Raw genomic sequence first — 17,741 nt, forward strand, 5'->3', positions numbered from 1 at the left:
GGATGTACGGTTGAAATAAAAAAGTGTCTTTTTTCCTTCACACTTTTGATTGATTGATTGAAACTTTTATTAGTAGATTGCACAGTACAATACATATTCCGTACGATTGACCACTAAATGGTAACACCCGAAAACGTTTTTTAAACTTGCTTAAGTCAGGTCATGTGACCCCTTTTGATTGGTCCAACGTCACCAGTGACTGCATCTGATTGGTGGAACGAAGTGAAACGTCACCAGTAAGGCAGGCACTATGAAGGTCTGTCTGACAGACCAAAACAAACAAAGCGTGCATTAACAGATCGATACAAATTAGTAGCGAGTAGCGAGCTGAATGTAGATAAAAGTAGCGTTTCTTCTCTATAAATATACTCAAGTAAAAGTATGTTGCATTAAAACTACTCTTAGAAGTACAATTTATCTCAAAAGTTACTCAAGTAGATGTAACGGAGTAAATGTAGCGCGTTACTACCCACCTCTGGTTACATTGCAGGGTTTCTTGTAAAAATCTTCTAAAAATTATATATATTCGTCCATGATCCCACTGGTAACTGCTGACTCGATAAGGTCACAGATGTGGTTTCAAGAACTCGCACTGTCTCCAAGTATTTGGAAGACGACAGGCAGTAGGTTTTTCTCTGCCAATGCAATAAAGAGCTTTCTAGGAAAAGGTTACTGCAATTAATTGTGTTGAGATACTGTATTTTATTTATTTTCAAGGTGCGACAGATGTCAAAGGCCTTAGTTTGTGTGTAAATCACATACCCTAAGCCAACGCTGGAATGTTTCCTTCCTTTAGGCTTTGTTTTATGAGTGACAAAGTCAACTTCAGTAAGACTTGTTCCGCATGTCAGCACCAGGTGCAGATTATTTTGAGAAGGCCATGATATTTCAGCTCATTTGCACAGACATGAGCTACTTGCTGAGCTGACTGCTTTAAATAGGCTGGAGGTCCCATGTGGTTTATGGTAAACTTGACCAACTCAACGTGTAACTTTTGGGAACAATGTCAGTAAGGCTGAAACGACGCGTCGACGTAGTCGACGTCATCGGTTACGTAAATACGTCGACGTCGTTTTTATGCTTCGACACGTCGCATATTTACGTCACACTGCCGTCATGGCGGAGCGCAAAGCAGATGATGCGAGCGGTGCGAGCGAGGGAAAAAAAGCACGCCAAGAGTCGTCAAAAGTGTGGGAGTATTTCAATAAACGGCCTAATAATGTTGTAGCGGCGAACAGCTGTCTCGTCAGCTGAAGCGCGAGCTCGCAACCGTGGCTGCTTAGCAACCAGCCAAACCCCACTTAATAAAATTATATTTTATCTTAGAGCACATCCGCATCTCTATTCACCTAGGCAACCCCGGGAAATGTATATAATTCGGCATTATTTCGGCCAGTCGGCTTATAAAATCAGAGCCGATCAGTTTACGTTCGCGCGCAGGTATAACGTGGCGCGCTCCTGTCTCATCTGCTGGTGCGCGAGCCCGGTAATTAGACAGCTTTGTCAAATCAAGGAGGACAAAAGACGCCAGCGCAGAGTGGAAAAAGGTTTAGTTCATTACAGATAACCCAGAGTTGTGCCAAAAGTATGTAAGATTTAATATTTCTCTTCGTGGGTGTGGCGCACCTGTTGCGCTGGTGAGATGGGGGGGGTTGTGTGCATGTAGCGTGCTTAGTCTGGAGGCTAAATATACACAGTGTGTTATGTAACTGTTGTTTAGTGTTGATATTCTTTGCTTAGTTTGATAAATGTTGGAGCAGTTTGCTTCATCAGGAGGGTGAAGTCGCTCAATTTAAAGTGTTGGATTTAACTGTGTTGGATCATTGGCTGCTGGTGAGGGCGTAGAAAAAGGGGCATTTTTCTACCAGTAGACAGCGTTTAAGATTGAGTGTTTCACTGCTAAATTAATAATATATTTATATTGAATATGGATTTTAAATATGTATCTAAATAGGTGGTTAATTGGTTAGGTATTTATGTATTTGCATATTGGGTTTTCTGTTGCATTTATCTATTGTGTTTCTGGGTTTAAATGTATTTTATATGTATCTTGGTGCATTTATGTTGAGACAATTTATTTAAAATCTGTTTTAACTTAAAGGGAAAAGATGTGTCCATTTTCTTGCACTTGTTTAATGGTTAAGAGTTTGATAGCCTAATTAATAGTTGTAAATTATGGGATTGATAATTGATTGATTTTTTACAGCATGTTAATCTTGTGGTGTTTTGTCCTTAAAGGTTTTTCACCTACTAAAGAAGCTAAAGGCTACTAAAGGCTACTAAAGACAGCTAATGACAGCTAAAGAAACTAAAGTCTACTAACACTGCTAAAGACTGCTAAAAAGACTAAAGAAGAAAAAAGAAGCTGTTTCTTCGTTGGAAAAACTGTTGCAAACTAAAGGAAAATAAAAGGAAAAAGTAACTACGGTCTGGTCTTTTGAGTGAAATCCAGAAGCCACATTCAGCATTGGTACATCCCTTCAAGTGTGGGATAAGCACAGCGAAAAAAAGCAAAACACTTGACAGTTGTTGTATGCACACTGTGTCGAGTGGAAATGGCCTATCATAGCAGCACAACGGCTATGAAGGAACATTTGAAAAGAAAACACCCGACAGCGTTCTTGCCATCACCATCAACTAGTCAATCGTCCGTGTGAGTATACGTTGTCATCATTACACAAAATCATGAATGTGTCATTTGTATCTGCGTTGTAAATTCATAAACTAAAACACTGTTTCGCTCTGAGAGGCGCGTTTGGCGTGCCTGTTCAGTGTTTACAAAGACGCGCTCCTCTTTAACGCTAACGTTAATTAGTTGTGCAAATACCTTTTACAACATTAACAGTTACATATACTATGTACAAACCAACAATTAACTTTCACTTTAATCATACTATCATTGTTGTGTTATTAAGCAAAATAAGCAATACTTTTACTTTTGTTGAAATGTTTACACTGTTACAGAATATTTCGTTTTGCACTTTTTTGTATTGGATGTTTATCTTTATTTTTGCACATTTTAAAGCAAAATAAGCAATACTTTTACTTTAGAAATGCTTATACTATTGCAGAATATTAAGATTTGCACTGGATGTTTACTTTTATATTTGCACATTAAAAAGAAAATAAGCTACTTTTAATTTTGTTAAATGTTAAAAGTTTTAAATGTTTACATTGTTACAGAATATTTTGTCATGTTGTTGTCAATGTTGACTGAGTGGCCATACTTTTTTTTTTGTATATAAAAGTCATGCCTTTTGAAAAAACTGGCCAACATTTATTTTTTCATCTTCATTTTAAATAAAAAAAATAATCGGTAAAAGGAAAAATAATCTATAGATTAATCGAAAAAAATAATCTATAGATTAACCGATTAATCGAAAAAAATAATCTATAGATTAATCGATAGAAAAATAATCGTTAGCTGCAGCCTTAAATGTCAGGTATGTTTAGGATCAATGTATTGGTGACAAAATGTGAGAAGCCCTTTCGAGACTCAGCCGGTTGCAAATGCTTGATCAAATACAAGACTACAATCACATTTAGCATGTAAGTCAGTGATATTGATAACTATTGGGCGCACATAGGGAAGTTAATCAATTGTGTCAACCAGACCACTCCCCCAGTAGCAATATATCATGCTCTTGTTCCCTGACTATCTTTGTCTGTCTGCTTCACGAGCACACATTGCTGCGGCTGAACACTTACAACAGGTGCGGCAAGAATGTGAGTACAGACACTGGCCTTTTATAGAAGTTGAAATTGTTTTTGTTTTTGTTATTGTTATTTTTTTTTAAATAAATGAATGCATAATGTGTGTAATTGTGCCACTGTCCCGTTCATCATGTACCTACATTTAGTTGATGTTGTCTTGTTAATTGTTTATTTAGTTTATTTGGAACATGAACACACTTACATCATAATACATCACACAATTTCATATCATTTCATTTTACATCATGCCCGAAAAGGAGTAGGAAGAAGCAAAGCTTATTTAATCCTACCCCTTTCCCACTTCAAAGCGTTTACAAATATATAGAATCATTTACTGACCTTTTTATATAATAAAATAACATCTATGAGTTAGTATACAACAGTTTTGTAATATGTAATTAATTAATTAATTCAGTCATTATTAACATACTGAGATGAAGAATATCTTATTTTCAATAAGGTTGAAAGTATTTCTCATAATTCTTCTTTTTTGTACTCTGTAAGCACTATTATTTTGAACAACCTCTTAAACTGGATCATATCAGTACAATTTTTAACTTCTTTACTTAATCCATTCCATCATTTAATTCCACATACTGATATGCTAAAAGTTCTAAGTGTTGTACGTGCATTAAATGTTTTAAATTATTTTTCCTCTAATGCAGGGGTGCTCACACTTTTTCTGCAGGCGAGCTACTTTTCAATTGATCAAGTCGTGGGGATCTACCTCATTCATATATATCATTTATATTTACTTATTTATGAAATATATGTTTTTGTTAACAAGTTAAAGGTGTTTAATGATAATACAAGAATATTTAATACATATAGTTAATATTGTTAATAAATTAAAGGTGTTTAATGATAATACAAGTATGTTTTATACATATAGTTAATATAGTTAACAAGTTAAAGGTATTTAAAGATAATACAACCATGTTTAATACATATAGTTAATATTGTTAACAAGTTAAAGGTGTTTAAAGATAATACAAGCATGTTTAACACATATAGTTAATATTGTTAACAAGTTAAGGTGTTTAAAGATAATACAAGCATGTTTAACACATATAGATTCCTTTCTTTCATGAAGACAAGAATATAAGTTGGTGTATTACCTGATTCTGATGACTTGCATTGATTGGAATCAGACAGTGGTGCTAAAAACGTCCGCATTTTCGAATGGAGGAGAAAAAAGTCCTCCTTTCTGTCCAATACCACATGAAAGTGGTTGGTTTTTGGCGTCTTGTTTGTCCAGCTTCCGTACTCCTTTGTATACACTTTACGAGAAATACATTGTCGGCAAACTCCTTAGCTTGCTAGCTTGTGCACGCCAGCTTTCTGAGACTCTTATTTTGTTAGCGCAACTGTGCAGTCGGTCTTTGGAGTTTTGACGACAGGTACGTCGCCAGTCTGTTGAAATAAAGTGTTTCTCGCCTTCCTGTCGGTAATTTTAATGAGCTGGCAGCAGCCAGCGTCATCTCAGAAGACCCTCGGGTGCCGTGAATGTCAATCAAGTGACGAAAGTGACGTCATAGTGAAGATTTATGATCTCTCTTTTTTAGGACTATTTTTTTAATGCCTGGCTGGTGATCGACTGACACACCCTCCGAGATCGACCGGTAGCTCGCGATGGACGTAATGAGCACCCCTGCTCTAAGGTTATATTTCTCCTCTTTAGTTGAGAAGAATTGTTGTACATTCTTTGGTAGCAGGTGATAGTTTGCTTTGTGCATCATTTTAGCTGTTTGCAATTTGACCAAATCACCAAACTTTAATATTTCTGACTTAATAAATAAAGGGTTTGTGTGTTCTCTATATCCAACATTATGTATTATTCTAACTGATCTTTTTTGTAACACGGTTAGCGAATGTAGCGCACATTTGTAGTTGTTTCCCCATATTTCTGCACAATAACTCAGATATGGTAACACTAGCGAGCAGTAGAGAATATGTAGTGATTTTTGGCCCAGGACTTTATTTTGCTTTATTCATTATTGAAATGTTTTTTGCCACCTTATGTTGTATGTTTTGTAGATGAGATTTCCAGTTCATTTGATCATCTATTAATACTCCCAAAAATCTAGTTTCTTTTACCCTTTCTATGTCTACTTCGTCTATTTGTATTTGTGTATGATGCTCTTTTCTACTATTACCAAATAGCATTAGTTTTAACTGAGATTCAAAGATAGTCTGTTTTTGTCAAACCATCTTTTTAATTTGTTCATTTCTTCTGTTATTATTTGTATTATCTTCTGTGTGCTCTCTCCTGAACAGAAAGCAGTTGTGTCGTCTGCAAATAAAACCTACTTTAAGTCCTTCGTAACCTTACAAATGTCGTTTATATACAGGTAAAAGCCAGTAAATTAGAATATTTTGAAAAACTTGATTTATTTCAGTAATTGCATTCAAAAGGTGTAACTTGTACATTATATTTATTCATTGCACACAGACTGATGCATTCAAATGTTTATTTCATTTAATTTTGATGATTTGAAGTGGCAACAAATGAAAATCCAAAATTCCGTGTGTCACAAAATTAGAATATTGTGTAAGGGTTAAATTTTGAAGACACCTGGTGCCACAAACTAATCAGCTGATTCACTCAAAACACCTGCAAAGGGCTTTAAATGGTCTCTCAGTCCAGTTCTGAAGCCTACACAAACATGGGGAAGACTTCAGATTTGACAGCTGTCCAAAAGGCAACCATCGACACATTGCACAAGGAGGGAAAGACACAAAAGGTTATTGCTGAAGAGGCTGGCTGTTCTCAGAGCTCTGTGTCCAAACACATTAATGGAGAGGCAAAGGGAAGGAAAAACTGTGGTCAGAAAAAGTGTACAAGCGATAGGGATCACCGCGCCCTGGTCAAGATTGTGAAAAAAAACCCATTCAAAAATGTGGGGGAGATTCAGAAGGAGTGGACAGCTGCTGGAGTCAGTGCTTCAAGATCCACCACCAAGAGACGCTTGAAAGACATGGGTTTCAACTGCCGCATACCTCGTGTCAAGCCACTGTTGACCAAGAAACAGCGCGCAAAGCGTCTCACCTGGGCTAAGGAAAAAAAGAGCTGGACTGCTGCTGAGTGGTCCAAAGTCATGTTTTCTGACGAAAGCAAATTTTGCATTTCCTTTGGAAATCGAGGTCCCAGAGTCTGGAGGAAGACAGGAGAGGCACAGGATCCACGTTGCCTGAAGTCTAGTGTAAAGTTTCCACCATCAGTGATGGTTTGGGGTGCCATGTCATCTGCTGGTGTCGGTCCACTCTGTTTCTTGAGATCCAGGGTCAACGCAGCCGTCTACCAGCAAGTTTTAGAGCACTTCATGCTTCCTGCTGCTGACCTGCTCTATGGAGATGGAGATTTCAAGTTCCAACAGGACTTGGCGCCTGCACACAGCGCAAAATCTACCCGTGCCTGGTTTACGGACCATGGTATTTCTGTTCTAAATTGGCCCGCCAACTCCCCTGACCTTAGCCCCATAGAAAATCTGTGGGGTATTGTGAAAAGGAAGATGCAGAATGCCAGACCCAAAAACGCAGAAGAGTTGAAGGCCACTATCAGAGCAACCTGGGCTCTCATAACACCTGAGCAGTGCCAGAAACTCATCGACTCCATGCCACGCCGCATTAACGCAGTAATTGAGGCAAAAGGAGCTCCAACCAAGTATTGAGTATTGTACATGCTCATATTTTTCATTTTCATACTTTTCAGTTGGCCAACATTTCTAAAAATCCCTTTTTTGTATTAGCCTTAAGTAATATTCTAATTTTGTGACACACGGAATTTTGGATTTTCATTTGTTGCCACTTCAAATCATCAAAATTAAATGAAATAAACATTTGAATGCATCAGTCTGTGTGCAATGAATAAATATAATGTACAAGTTACACCTTTTGAATGCAATTACTGAAATAAATCAAGTTTTTCAAAATATTCTAATTTACTGGCTTTTACCTGTATATGTTAAATGTTTTATTATGCTTTTTTACACTGTCTGAGCTAATAATGCTGTGGGATGACTGAGATGACGTCCAAAACAAGAATAGTGGCAATAAAAAAATACTGTACAAAGCATTAAGAACAGCATTTTTACAAACATTTACTTTTTTTCTAAAGGAGACAAAAGATTGCATGGATAAACAGATTCTAAATCTCATTATTGCACTTTGTATGCACATGGTCTTCCATTCGTTAATTACTCTCTAGTCCCGTGTTTCATTTGTTCTTTTGATTATGGCTCACTGTCAGTGTTTCAAGTGTCTGCAGTATAAAAGTATGCAACCAGTGATTGTGACCTATTCCTGACAGGCTTGTGTGATGTAAGAGTCTATTTTATTCTTGTGTTCCAGTGGCCACTCAGCAGTGTAACATGCCTCCTGCCTTGGACAGGGTTCAGAGATACTTTAGCTTCTTTGTGCAGAACAACCATGTGGATACAAAACCAGGATAACTAAAGGACAGGTAGCAACTCATCGGCAATAAAGTTGTATTTATGATGTTTATTGGCATCATGTGATGATGATGATGATAGTATTAGGAGGTGAATCGCTTTTTGGTGTCTGGTTGAAATGAGAGACAGTAGGTCAGTGGTTCTCAAACTTTTTTTGTCATCCCCCACTTTGGACAAGGGGGAGTTTTCAAGCCCCACCTGCCCCCATCGCCCCAACAGAGCGCTAATGCCAAGCTTTAACATTTTTAAATTTATTGAACATCAAGTTGTATACATTTGAACTCAATAACATAAAATAACATTAAGTTCAATAATAAATAAAATAACTGTGCAGCTGTGGTATAACTTGCATCAAGTTCAATAATAAATAAAATAACTTCCATCAAGTTCAATAATAAATAAAACAAAAGTATTATAACTTGCATCAAGTTCAATAATAAATCAAAAACAGTGTTATAACTTGCATCACGTTCAATAATAAATCAAAAAAACTGTTATAACTTGCATCAAGTTCAATAATAAATCAAAAAAAGTGTTATAACTTGCATCACGTTCAATAATAAATCAAAAAAAGTGTTATAACTTGCATCAAGTTCAATAATAAATCAAATAAAAGTGTTTTAACTTGCATCAAGTTCAATAATAAATCAAAAAAAGTGTTATAACTTGCATCAAGTTCAATAATAAATCAAAAAGTGTTATAACTTGCATCAAGTTCAATAATTATTCAAAAAGTGTTATAACTTGCATCAAGTTCAATAATAAATCAAATAACTTGCATCAAGTTCAATAATCAAAAAAAGTGTTATAACTTGCATCAAGTTCAATAATAAATAAAACAAAAGTGTTATAACTTGCATCAAGTTCAATAATAAATCACATAAAAGTGTTATAACTTGCATCAAGTTCAATAATACATCAAATAACTTGCATCAAGTTCAATAATAAGTCAAAAAAAGTGTTATAACTTGCATCAAGTTCAATAATAAATAAAACAAAAGTGTTATAACTTGCATCAAGTTCAATAATAAATCAAAAAAGTGTTATAACTTGCATCAAGTTCAATAATAAATCAAAAAAAGTGTAATAACTTGCATCAAGTTCAATAATAAATAAAACAAAAGTGTTATAACTTGCATCAAGTTCAATAATAAATCAAAAAAAGTGTTATAACTTGCATCAAGTTCAATAATAAATCAAATAACTTGCATCAAGTTCAATAATAAATACAATAAAAGTGCCACTTTGCAATCTTTGCAAAAAAAAAAGGAGGAGCTATGCATTTGGCAAGACAGGGCAAGTGACAGCACTTTCCCCCAGGAGAGCCACCTTGCTTCACTGTGAAACAGCACGGCTGTATGATCAGCTCCCATTTCCTCACACAGTGCAGAGAACAGTCGCGCTTTCAGTGGTCGTGTTTTGATCAAATTTACCGCGCTCATAACATGTTAAAACCTCATTGAGTTCGGGGCTGAGCTGCCTTGACGCGAGTGCTTCCCGGTGAATGACACAGTGTGTGCCCGTCACATTTTTGTTTCTCTGCAGGCGCTTGCTCTGGCTCGACGACCTTTGAGGTGCGAGTCACAAATGTATATATTTGTGTAATTGTGATCCACACATTAGCCTGCTACCCATCCGCGCGAAAGTTTGTTCCGCTTAGCCCCGCCCCCATTAGTTACTGTTGCTATGTCTGTCAAACTTTCGCTCGTACCGAGAAATATAAAGCCTACAGTAAAAATAAGTACCGGTAATTTCCATTTATTTATATAGCGGATTTCACAGACAGAATCACAAAGTGATTTACAGTGTGTATAGAAAATGAAAGCATAGTAAAAAAATAATCTAAGAATACAATAATTTTTAAAAAAAATTTAAAGTGAAATTTCCTCCCGTTCCTCGCGCCCCACCTGTCATGTCTCTATTCCCCACCAGTGGGGCGCGCCCCACACTTTGAGAAACGCTGCAGTAGGTGCCCAGCAGACCCAATGAGTCAAGTTATGAAAGGAAACTTGAGTGTGCTAATGCTGGTTAACCTTTACCTTTCAGATGCCTTACTAGCTGACCTAGAGTCGACGACATCCCACATCTCAAAGCGACCGGTGTTTTTGCCTGATGAGACGCCTTACTCCATCCCCACCAGTGGAAACTATTACCAGGATCTATCAGTTCCACCTCCAGTACCTCCTCCACCAACAGCCGAGGCTCTCAACGGTTCACTGCAAGACCACAAAGACTCGCAGCACTCCTCTCAGCAGGTACACATGTTACAAAAATGTTTCTCTATTAAGCCGTAGAGACTCACAGGCTGGGTCATTTATTTGCTTTTCTTAAGTTATTAACCATATACCGTATTTTCCGCACCATAAGGCGCCCTGGGTTATAAGCCGCGCCTTCAATGAACGGCATATTTCAAAACGTTGTCCACCTATAAGCCGCCCCGTGTTATAAGCCGCATCTAACTGCGCTAAAGGAATGTCAAAAAAACAGTCAGATAGGTCAGTCAAACTTTAATAATATATTAAAAACCAGCGTGATGTGGGCGCGCATGGAGTCGTATATCAACATGGACGGAGCTGCGTGAAAAAAGCCACCCGGCCTCTTCGCGTAAACTTACCTTAACCACTCGCTCATCTTTTCTTCATCCATCCATCCCTTCGAGTTAGCTTTTATGATGACGCCGGCTGGAAAGGTCTCTTTTGGCAAGGTCTTCCTTTTGAATATCACCATGGGTGGAAGTTTCTGGCCATTAGCATGGCAAGCTAGAACCACAGTGAAGGATGACTTCTCATTCCCTGTGGTGCGAATATTCACCGTACGTGCTCCCGTTGTATCCACAGTGCGGTTCACAGGAATATCAAAAGTCAGTGGAACCTCATCCATGTTGATAATGTTCTCTGGCCGGATCTTTTTTTCAGCTATCTTGTTTTTACAATATGCACGGAAAGTAGCCAGCTTTTCTTGAAAGTCTTTAGGCAGTTGCTGTGAAATAGTAATCCGTGTGCGGATGGAGAGATTGCGTCTTTTCATGAACCGGAAACCTGTCGCTTAGTAGGAGCCATTTTGTGGTCTTTACAGATGTAAACACACAAAGGAAATGAAACGTAATATCCGCGCGCTTCTTCTTCTTCTACGGGGGCGGGTGGTTGCTTACAGTAGAAGAAGAAGCGCTTCCTCTTCTATGGGGGCGGGTGCTTACCTTGGCGGTTGCTTGCGTAGAAGAAGAAGCACTTCCTCTTCTCCGGGGAAAAAAGATGGCGTCTGTTTACCGTAGTTGCGAGACCGAAACTTTATGAAAATGAATCTTAATATTAATCCATATATAAAGCGCACCGGGTTATAAGCCGCACTGTCAGCTTTTGAGTAAATTTGTGGTTTTTAGGTGCGGCTAATAGTGCGGAAAATACGGTACTTACATATGAGCAGATTTTGTTGAGAAACTGTTGAAGTAAAATGGAATTGTGCGTTGTTGTTAAGTGTGTAGGTGCAATGTTTAGTGTCAAGTAGAGATGCCGGGGCCGATATCTATCTTTTGAACTGATCTTTACCACAGCTGTGTTTACATTGCTAAAGATTGTACTCGCATGAAAGGTTCCCTCAAAGGGGACGCATGCTCAGGGAGACACGATTACATTTCCATATTCCTTGTTATATGAATCAATCAATCAATCAGTGTTTATTTATATAGCCCTAAATCACAAGTGTCTCAAAGGGCTGCACAAGCCACAACGACATCCTCGGTACAAAGCCCACATAAGGGCAAGGAAAAACTCACCCCAGTGGGACGTCGATGTGAATGACTATGAGAAACCTTGGAGAGGACCGCATATGTGGGTAACCCCCCACCCCTCTAGGGGAGACCGAATGCAATGGATGTCAATATACTTGCTTTTGATCCCCCCCCCCCCCCCCCCAGGGGAGATCAAAAGCAATGGATGTCGAGTGGGTCTGACATAATATTGTGAGAGTCCAGTCCATAGTGGATCTAACATAATAGTGAGAGTCCAGTCCATAGTGGATCTAACATAATAGTGAGAGTCCAGTCCATAGTGGATCTAACATAATAGTGTGAGAGTCCAGTCCATAGTGGATCTAACATAATAGTGTGAGAGTCCAGTCCATAGTGGAGCCAACATATCAGTAAAAGTCCAGCCCATTGTGGATCCAACATAATAGTGAGAGTCCAGTCCATAGTGGATCTAACATAATAGTGTGAGAGTCTAGTCCATAGTGGATCTAACATAATAGTGTGAGAGTCTAGTCCATAGTGGATCTAACATAATAGTGTGAGAGTCTAGTCCATAGTGGATCTAACATAATAGTGTGAGAGTCCAGTCCATAGTGGATCTAACATAATAGTGAGAGTCCAGTCCATAGTGGATCTAACATAATAGTGTGAGAGTCTAGTCCATAGTGGATCTAACATAATAGTGTGAGAGTCCAGTCCATAGTGGATCTAACATAATAGTGAGAGTCCAGTCCATAGTGGATCTAACATAATAGTGTGAGAGTCTAGTCCATAGTGGGTCTAACATAATAGTGTGAGAGTCCAGTCCATAGTGGATCTAACATAATAGTGAGAGTCCAGTCCATAGTGGATCTAACATAATAGTGAGAGTCCAGTCCATAGTGGATCTAACATAATAGTGTGAGAGTCTAGTCCATAGTGGATCTAACATAATAGTGTGAGAGTCCAGTCCATAGTGGATCTAACATAATAGTGTGAGAGTCTAGTCCATAGTGGATCTAACATAATAGTGTGAGAGTCTAGTCCATAGTGGAGCTAACATAATAGTGTGAGAGTCCAGTCCATAGTGGATCCAACATATCAGTAAAAGTCCAGCCCATAGTGGATCCAACATAATAGTGAGAGTCCAGTCCATAGTGGGGCCAGCAGCAAACCGTCCCGAGCGGAGACGGGTCAGCAGCGCAGAGATGTCCCCAACTGATGCACAGGCGAGCGGTCCACCCCGGGTCCCGACTCTGGACAGCCAGCACTTCATCCATGGCCACCGGACCTGTGTGTCTCCCCCTCCACAAGGGAGAGGGGGGCAGAGGAGAAAAGAAAAGAAACGGCAGATCAACTGGTCTAAAAAAGGGGGTCTATTTAAAGGCTAGAGTATCCAAATGAGTTTTAAGATGGGACTTAAATGCTTCTACTGAGGTAGCATCTCTAACTGTTACAGGGAGGGCATTCCATAGTACTGGAGCCCCAATAGAAAACGCTCTATAGCCCGCAGACTTTTTTTGGGCTCTGGGAATCACTAATAAGCCGGAGTTCTTTGAACGCAGATTTCTTGCCGGGACATATGGTACAATACAATCGGCAAGATAGGCTGGAGCTAGACCGTGTAGTATTTTATACCTAAGTAGTAAAACCTTAAAGTCACATCTTAAGTGCACAGGAAGCCAGTGCAGGTGAGCCAGTATAGGTATGTTTATAAGTATATAAAGGTATATACAGTATAGGCGTAATATGATCAAACTTTCTTGTTCTTGTCAAAAGTCTAGCAGCCGCATTTTGTACCAACTGTAGTCTTTTAATGCTGAACTCTTGCTGTGTTTGTCACTAGATGACAAAAAAAATAAGTGTTTGCAAAGTCTAAAAGGATTGACTGATAAAAGAATGACTGTTGAATGGGTGCAGTCTCTAGGTTCGGCCCAGAAGAGCTCATGGTCGGGGGACAGAAGCAGTTCTCCACAGTCTCACACTGAAGAAGACCACGTCTACAGGTTACTCGCCGCTCTCACTCTGTCACTGTTTCCCCTTGTAGCTGTTGTCAACACGTGCTTCTCGTTCTCAGCTTTCCTAACAAACAGAAATCATCAGACTCATCGACAGCAGCCATGACCTCAGCCCTCGGCAGCAACCTCTCAGAACTTGACAGGCTACTGCTGGAGCTCAATGCGGTTCAACAGAGCTCCCCCTCGTTCCCCACGACAGGTGACATTAAGACTTTCTTTGTCAGGCCTGTTAAAGGGGAACATTATCACAATTTCAGAATGGTTGAAACCATTAAAAATCAGTTCCCAGTGGCTTATTATATTTTTCGACGTTTTTTTCAAAATTTTACCCATCACGCAATATCCCTAAAAAAAGCTTCAAAGTGCCTGATTTTAACCACCAGTCCATTTTCCTGTGACGTCACATAGTGATGCCAACACAAACAAACATGACGGAAAGAACAGTAAGTTATAGCGACATTAGCTCGGATTCAGACTCGGATTTCAGCGGCTTAAGCGATTCAACAGATTACGCATGTATTGAAACGGATGGTTGTAGTGTGGAGGCAGGTAGCGAAAACCAAATTGAAGAAGAAACTGAAGCTATTGAGCCATATCGGTTTGAACCGTATGCAAGCGAAACCGACGAAACCGACACTGGAGAAAGCGAGGACGAATTCGGCGATCGCCTTCTAACCAACGATTGGTATGTGTTTGTTTGGCATTAAAGGAAACTAACAACTATGAACTAGGTTTACAGCATATGAAATACATTTGGCAACAACATGCACTTTGAGAGTGCAGACAGCCCAATTTTCATCAATTAATATATTCTGTAGACATACCCTCATCCGCGCTCTTTTCCTGAAAGCTGATCTGTCCAGTTTTGGAGTTGATGTCAGCAGGCCAGGGAAGCTAGGGTCGATAGGGGGTTTAGCTCGCTCGTCTGCGGGAACAAGCTGCCGCCATTGCTTGCCGTGCTACCGAGGTCCTTTGTCCCTGAATTGCTCACACACTCCGGCAGATTCAATGGGGGTTTGGCGGCAAATTTCTTTGACTTTATCGTTGGAAATGCATCTGCTTTGAGTGTCGCAGGATATCCACACATTCTTGCCATCTCTGTCGTAGCATAGCTTTCGTCGGTAAAGTGTGCGGAACAAACGTCCAATTTCTTGCCACTTTGGCATCTTTGGGCCACTGGTGCAACTTGAATCCGTCCCTGTTGGTGTTGTTACACCCTCCGACAACACACCGACGAGGCATGATGTCTCCAAGGTACGGAAAACAGTCGAAAAAACGGAAAATAACAGAGCTGATTTGACTCGGTGTTTGAGAAAATGGCGGATTGCTTCCCGATGTGACGTCACATTCGGAGAGCGAATATTAGAAAGGCGTTTAATTCGCCAAAATTCACCCATTTAGAGTTTGGAAATTGGTTAAAAAAACATATGGTCTTTTTTCTGCAACATCAAGGTATATATTGACGCTTACATAGGTCTGGTGATAATGTTCCCCTTTAATGCTAATTGGTAGTAAACGAATAGTGTTTATGTTTCCACAGAGGAGAGGGCACCGCCCTTGCCATCCACAAGCATCACCCACTATGAAAATGGTAATACTCCTGAAATCAGAATTAGCCCACCCCCTCATGAGGAGCCCAAGAGAAATGGAACAAAGTCGGATGAGGCTCGGCCAACAGTGGAGAGTCTTTTGGATGAGCTGGAGGGTTCAGTGCCCTCAACCAGGTTCGTATGAGCTATAGTAAGCCAAAGAAAAGCTGCAATTAAAACGTATATTGATAGTTGACTAGTAATCGACTATCTTGACTAGGGCTGCAGCTAACGATTATTTTTCTATCGATTAATCTATAGATTATTTTTTTTCGATTAATCGGTTAATCTATAGATTATTTTTTCGATTAATCTATAGATTATTTTTCCTTTTACCGATTTTTTTTTTAATTTAAAATGAAGAGGAAAAAATAAATGTAGGCCAGTTTTTTCAAAAGGCATGGCTTTTATTTACAAAAAAAAAAGTATGGCCACTCAGTCAACATTGACAACAACATGACAAAATATTCTGTAACAATGTAAACATTTAAAACTTTTAACATTTAACAAAATTAAAAGTAGCTTATTTGCTTTTTAATGTGCAAATATAAAAGTAAACATCCAGTGCAAATCTTAATATTCTGGAATAGTATAAGCATTTCAAAAGTAAAAGTATTGCTTATTTTGCTTTAAAATGTGCAAAAATAAAGATAAACATCCAATACAAAAAAGTGCAAAACGGAAATATTCTGTAACAAGTGTAAACATTTCAACAAAAGTAAAAGTATTGCTTATTTGCTAAAATGTGCAAAAATAAAGCTAAACATCCAATACAAAAAAGTGTACAGTGTAAACATTTCAACAAAAGTAAAAGTATTGCTTATTTTGCTTAATAACACAACAATGATAGTATGATTAAAGTGAAAGTTAATTGTTGGTTTGTACATAGTATATGTAACTGTTAATGTTGTAAAAGGTATTTGCACAACTAATTAACGTTAGCGTTTGTGACACGTCTTGTGCCGTGGGGTTCTTTCAGGACCGACAGACTGAACGCCAGACGGCTTTGCCAGGTTTACAATCTTTTAATTTTACACAAAGTCTTTTCTCTTCCAACTGCGCGGATCGCGCACCTGGGCACAATTGCGGCGTCGCTCCCGGCGCGCCCCGCCTCGCCGCTCGCTCGCCGCCGCCGCCTCTCCACAGCGTTAAAGAGGAGCGCGTCTTTGTAAACACTGAACAGGCACGCCAAACGCGCCTCTCAGAGCGAAACGGTGCTTTAGTTTATGAATTTACAACGCAGATACAAATGACACATTCATGTTTTTGTGTAATAATGACAACGTATACGCACGCGGACGATTGACTTGTTGATGGTGATGGCAAGAACGCTGTCGGGGGTTTTCTTTTCAAATGTTCCTTCATAGCCGTTGTGCTGCTATGATAGGCCATTTCCGCTCGACACAGTGTGCATACAACAACATTATTAGGCCGTTTATTGAAATACTCCCACACTTTTGACGACTTTTGGCGTGCTTTTTTCCCCTCGCTCGCATCGTCTGCTTTGCGCTCCACCATGACAGTAAAGTAGTGTGACGTAAATATGCGACGCGCCGACGCACAAAAACGGCGTCGACATATTTACGTAACCGATGACGTCGACGTCGACTACGTCGACGCGTCGTTTCAGCCTTAATCTGGACTAACTGGATTATGAAGCGTAAACCTATTTAGTGTCTCTAATTTAGCTGTCAGCTTTTGAATTCAGCTTGAGATATTTATAGGCATGTGCTAACAATAAAGATGAATATACTGTAACTGTGCTGCTCACTAGGCTGCTACAAAATAAAAATAACTATTAAAATGTTTCCCTATTTTTTAAAAGCAAGCACAAAAACAAAGTATATTTTTCTATGTAAACTAAAGGCAATCAAAAATAGCAACAATTACAACCCCAACTTTATCTAGCGAGCTTGTGAGGAAGTGTTTAGAAAGCTGCACACAGGTATGTTATTACCTCCTGGCATTTTTAGAGATATAACAGTCATTGTATATTATTGTATTACTGATTAATTATTGGCATTTTAGCTATTGTTGCGTTTTGGACCAGTTATTCCTCCCAGGGAATTCGAGTCACAATTCGCTCCCAAGTTCTTTCCGACACTTAAAGCTGAGTTGAAAAACCACCAGAGACAGAATAGGTATTTTCTTGTATATTCTCAAAGCTTTGCCAATATACATTTTGATTGAGACCAGTCTAACCATAGAACATTCTCTTGCGCCTCCCCAAAACGGTCTCTCTTCC

General features: G+C 39.0%; 1 protein-coding gene across 2 annotated transcripts in view; it reads left to right on the forward strand.

Moving 5' to 3' along the window:
• Nucleotides 1-17,741, forward strand: part of pxnb (paxillin b) — a 74,243-nt gene that overhangs the window by 30,250 nt on the left and 26,252 nt on the right. For both annotated transcript variants that reach the window (XM_061985865.2, XM_072914293.1), the window contains exons 2-5: nucleotides 10,212-10,420; nucleotides 13,810-13,895; nucleotides 13,967-14,106; nucleotides 15,448-15,631. In XM_061985865.2, coding sequence (XP_061841849.2) covers nucleotides 10,212-10,420; nucleotides 13,810-13,895; nucleotides 13,967-14,106; nucleotides 15,448-15,631 — 619 coding nt within the window. The remainder of the gene's footprint in view (nucleotides 1-10,211; nucleotides 10,421-13,809; nucleotides 13,896-13,966; nucleotides 14,107-15,447; nucleotides 15,632-17,741) is intronic.

This window comes from Nerophis lumbriciformis, linkage group LG12 (assembly GCF_033978685.3).
Source record: "Nerophis lumbriciformis linkage group LG12, RoL_Nlum_v2.1, whole genome shotgun sequence".
In the NCBI taxonomy this organism is placed as follows: Eukaryota; Metazoa; Chordata; class Actinopteri; order Syngnathiformes; family Syngnathidae; genus Nerophis; species Nerophis lumbriciformis.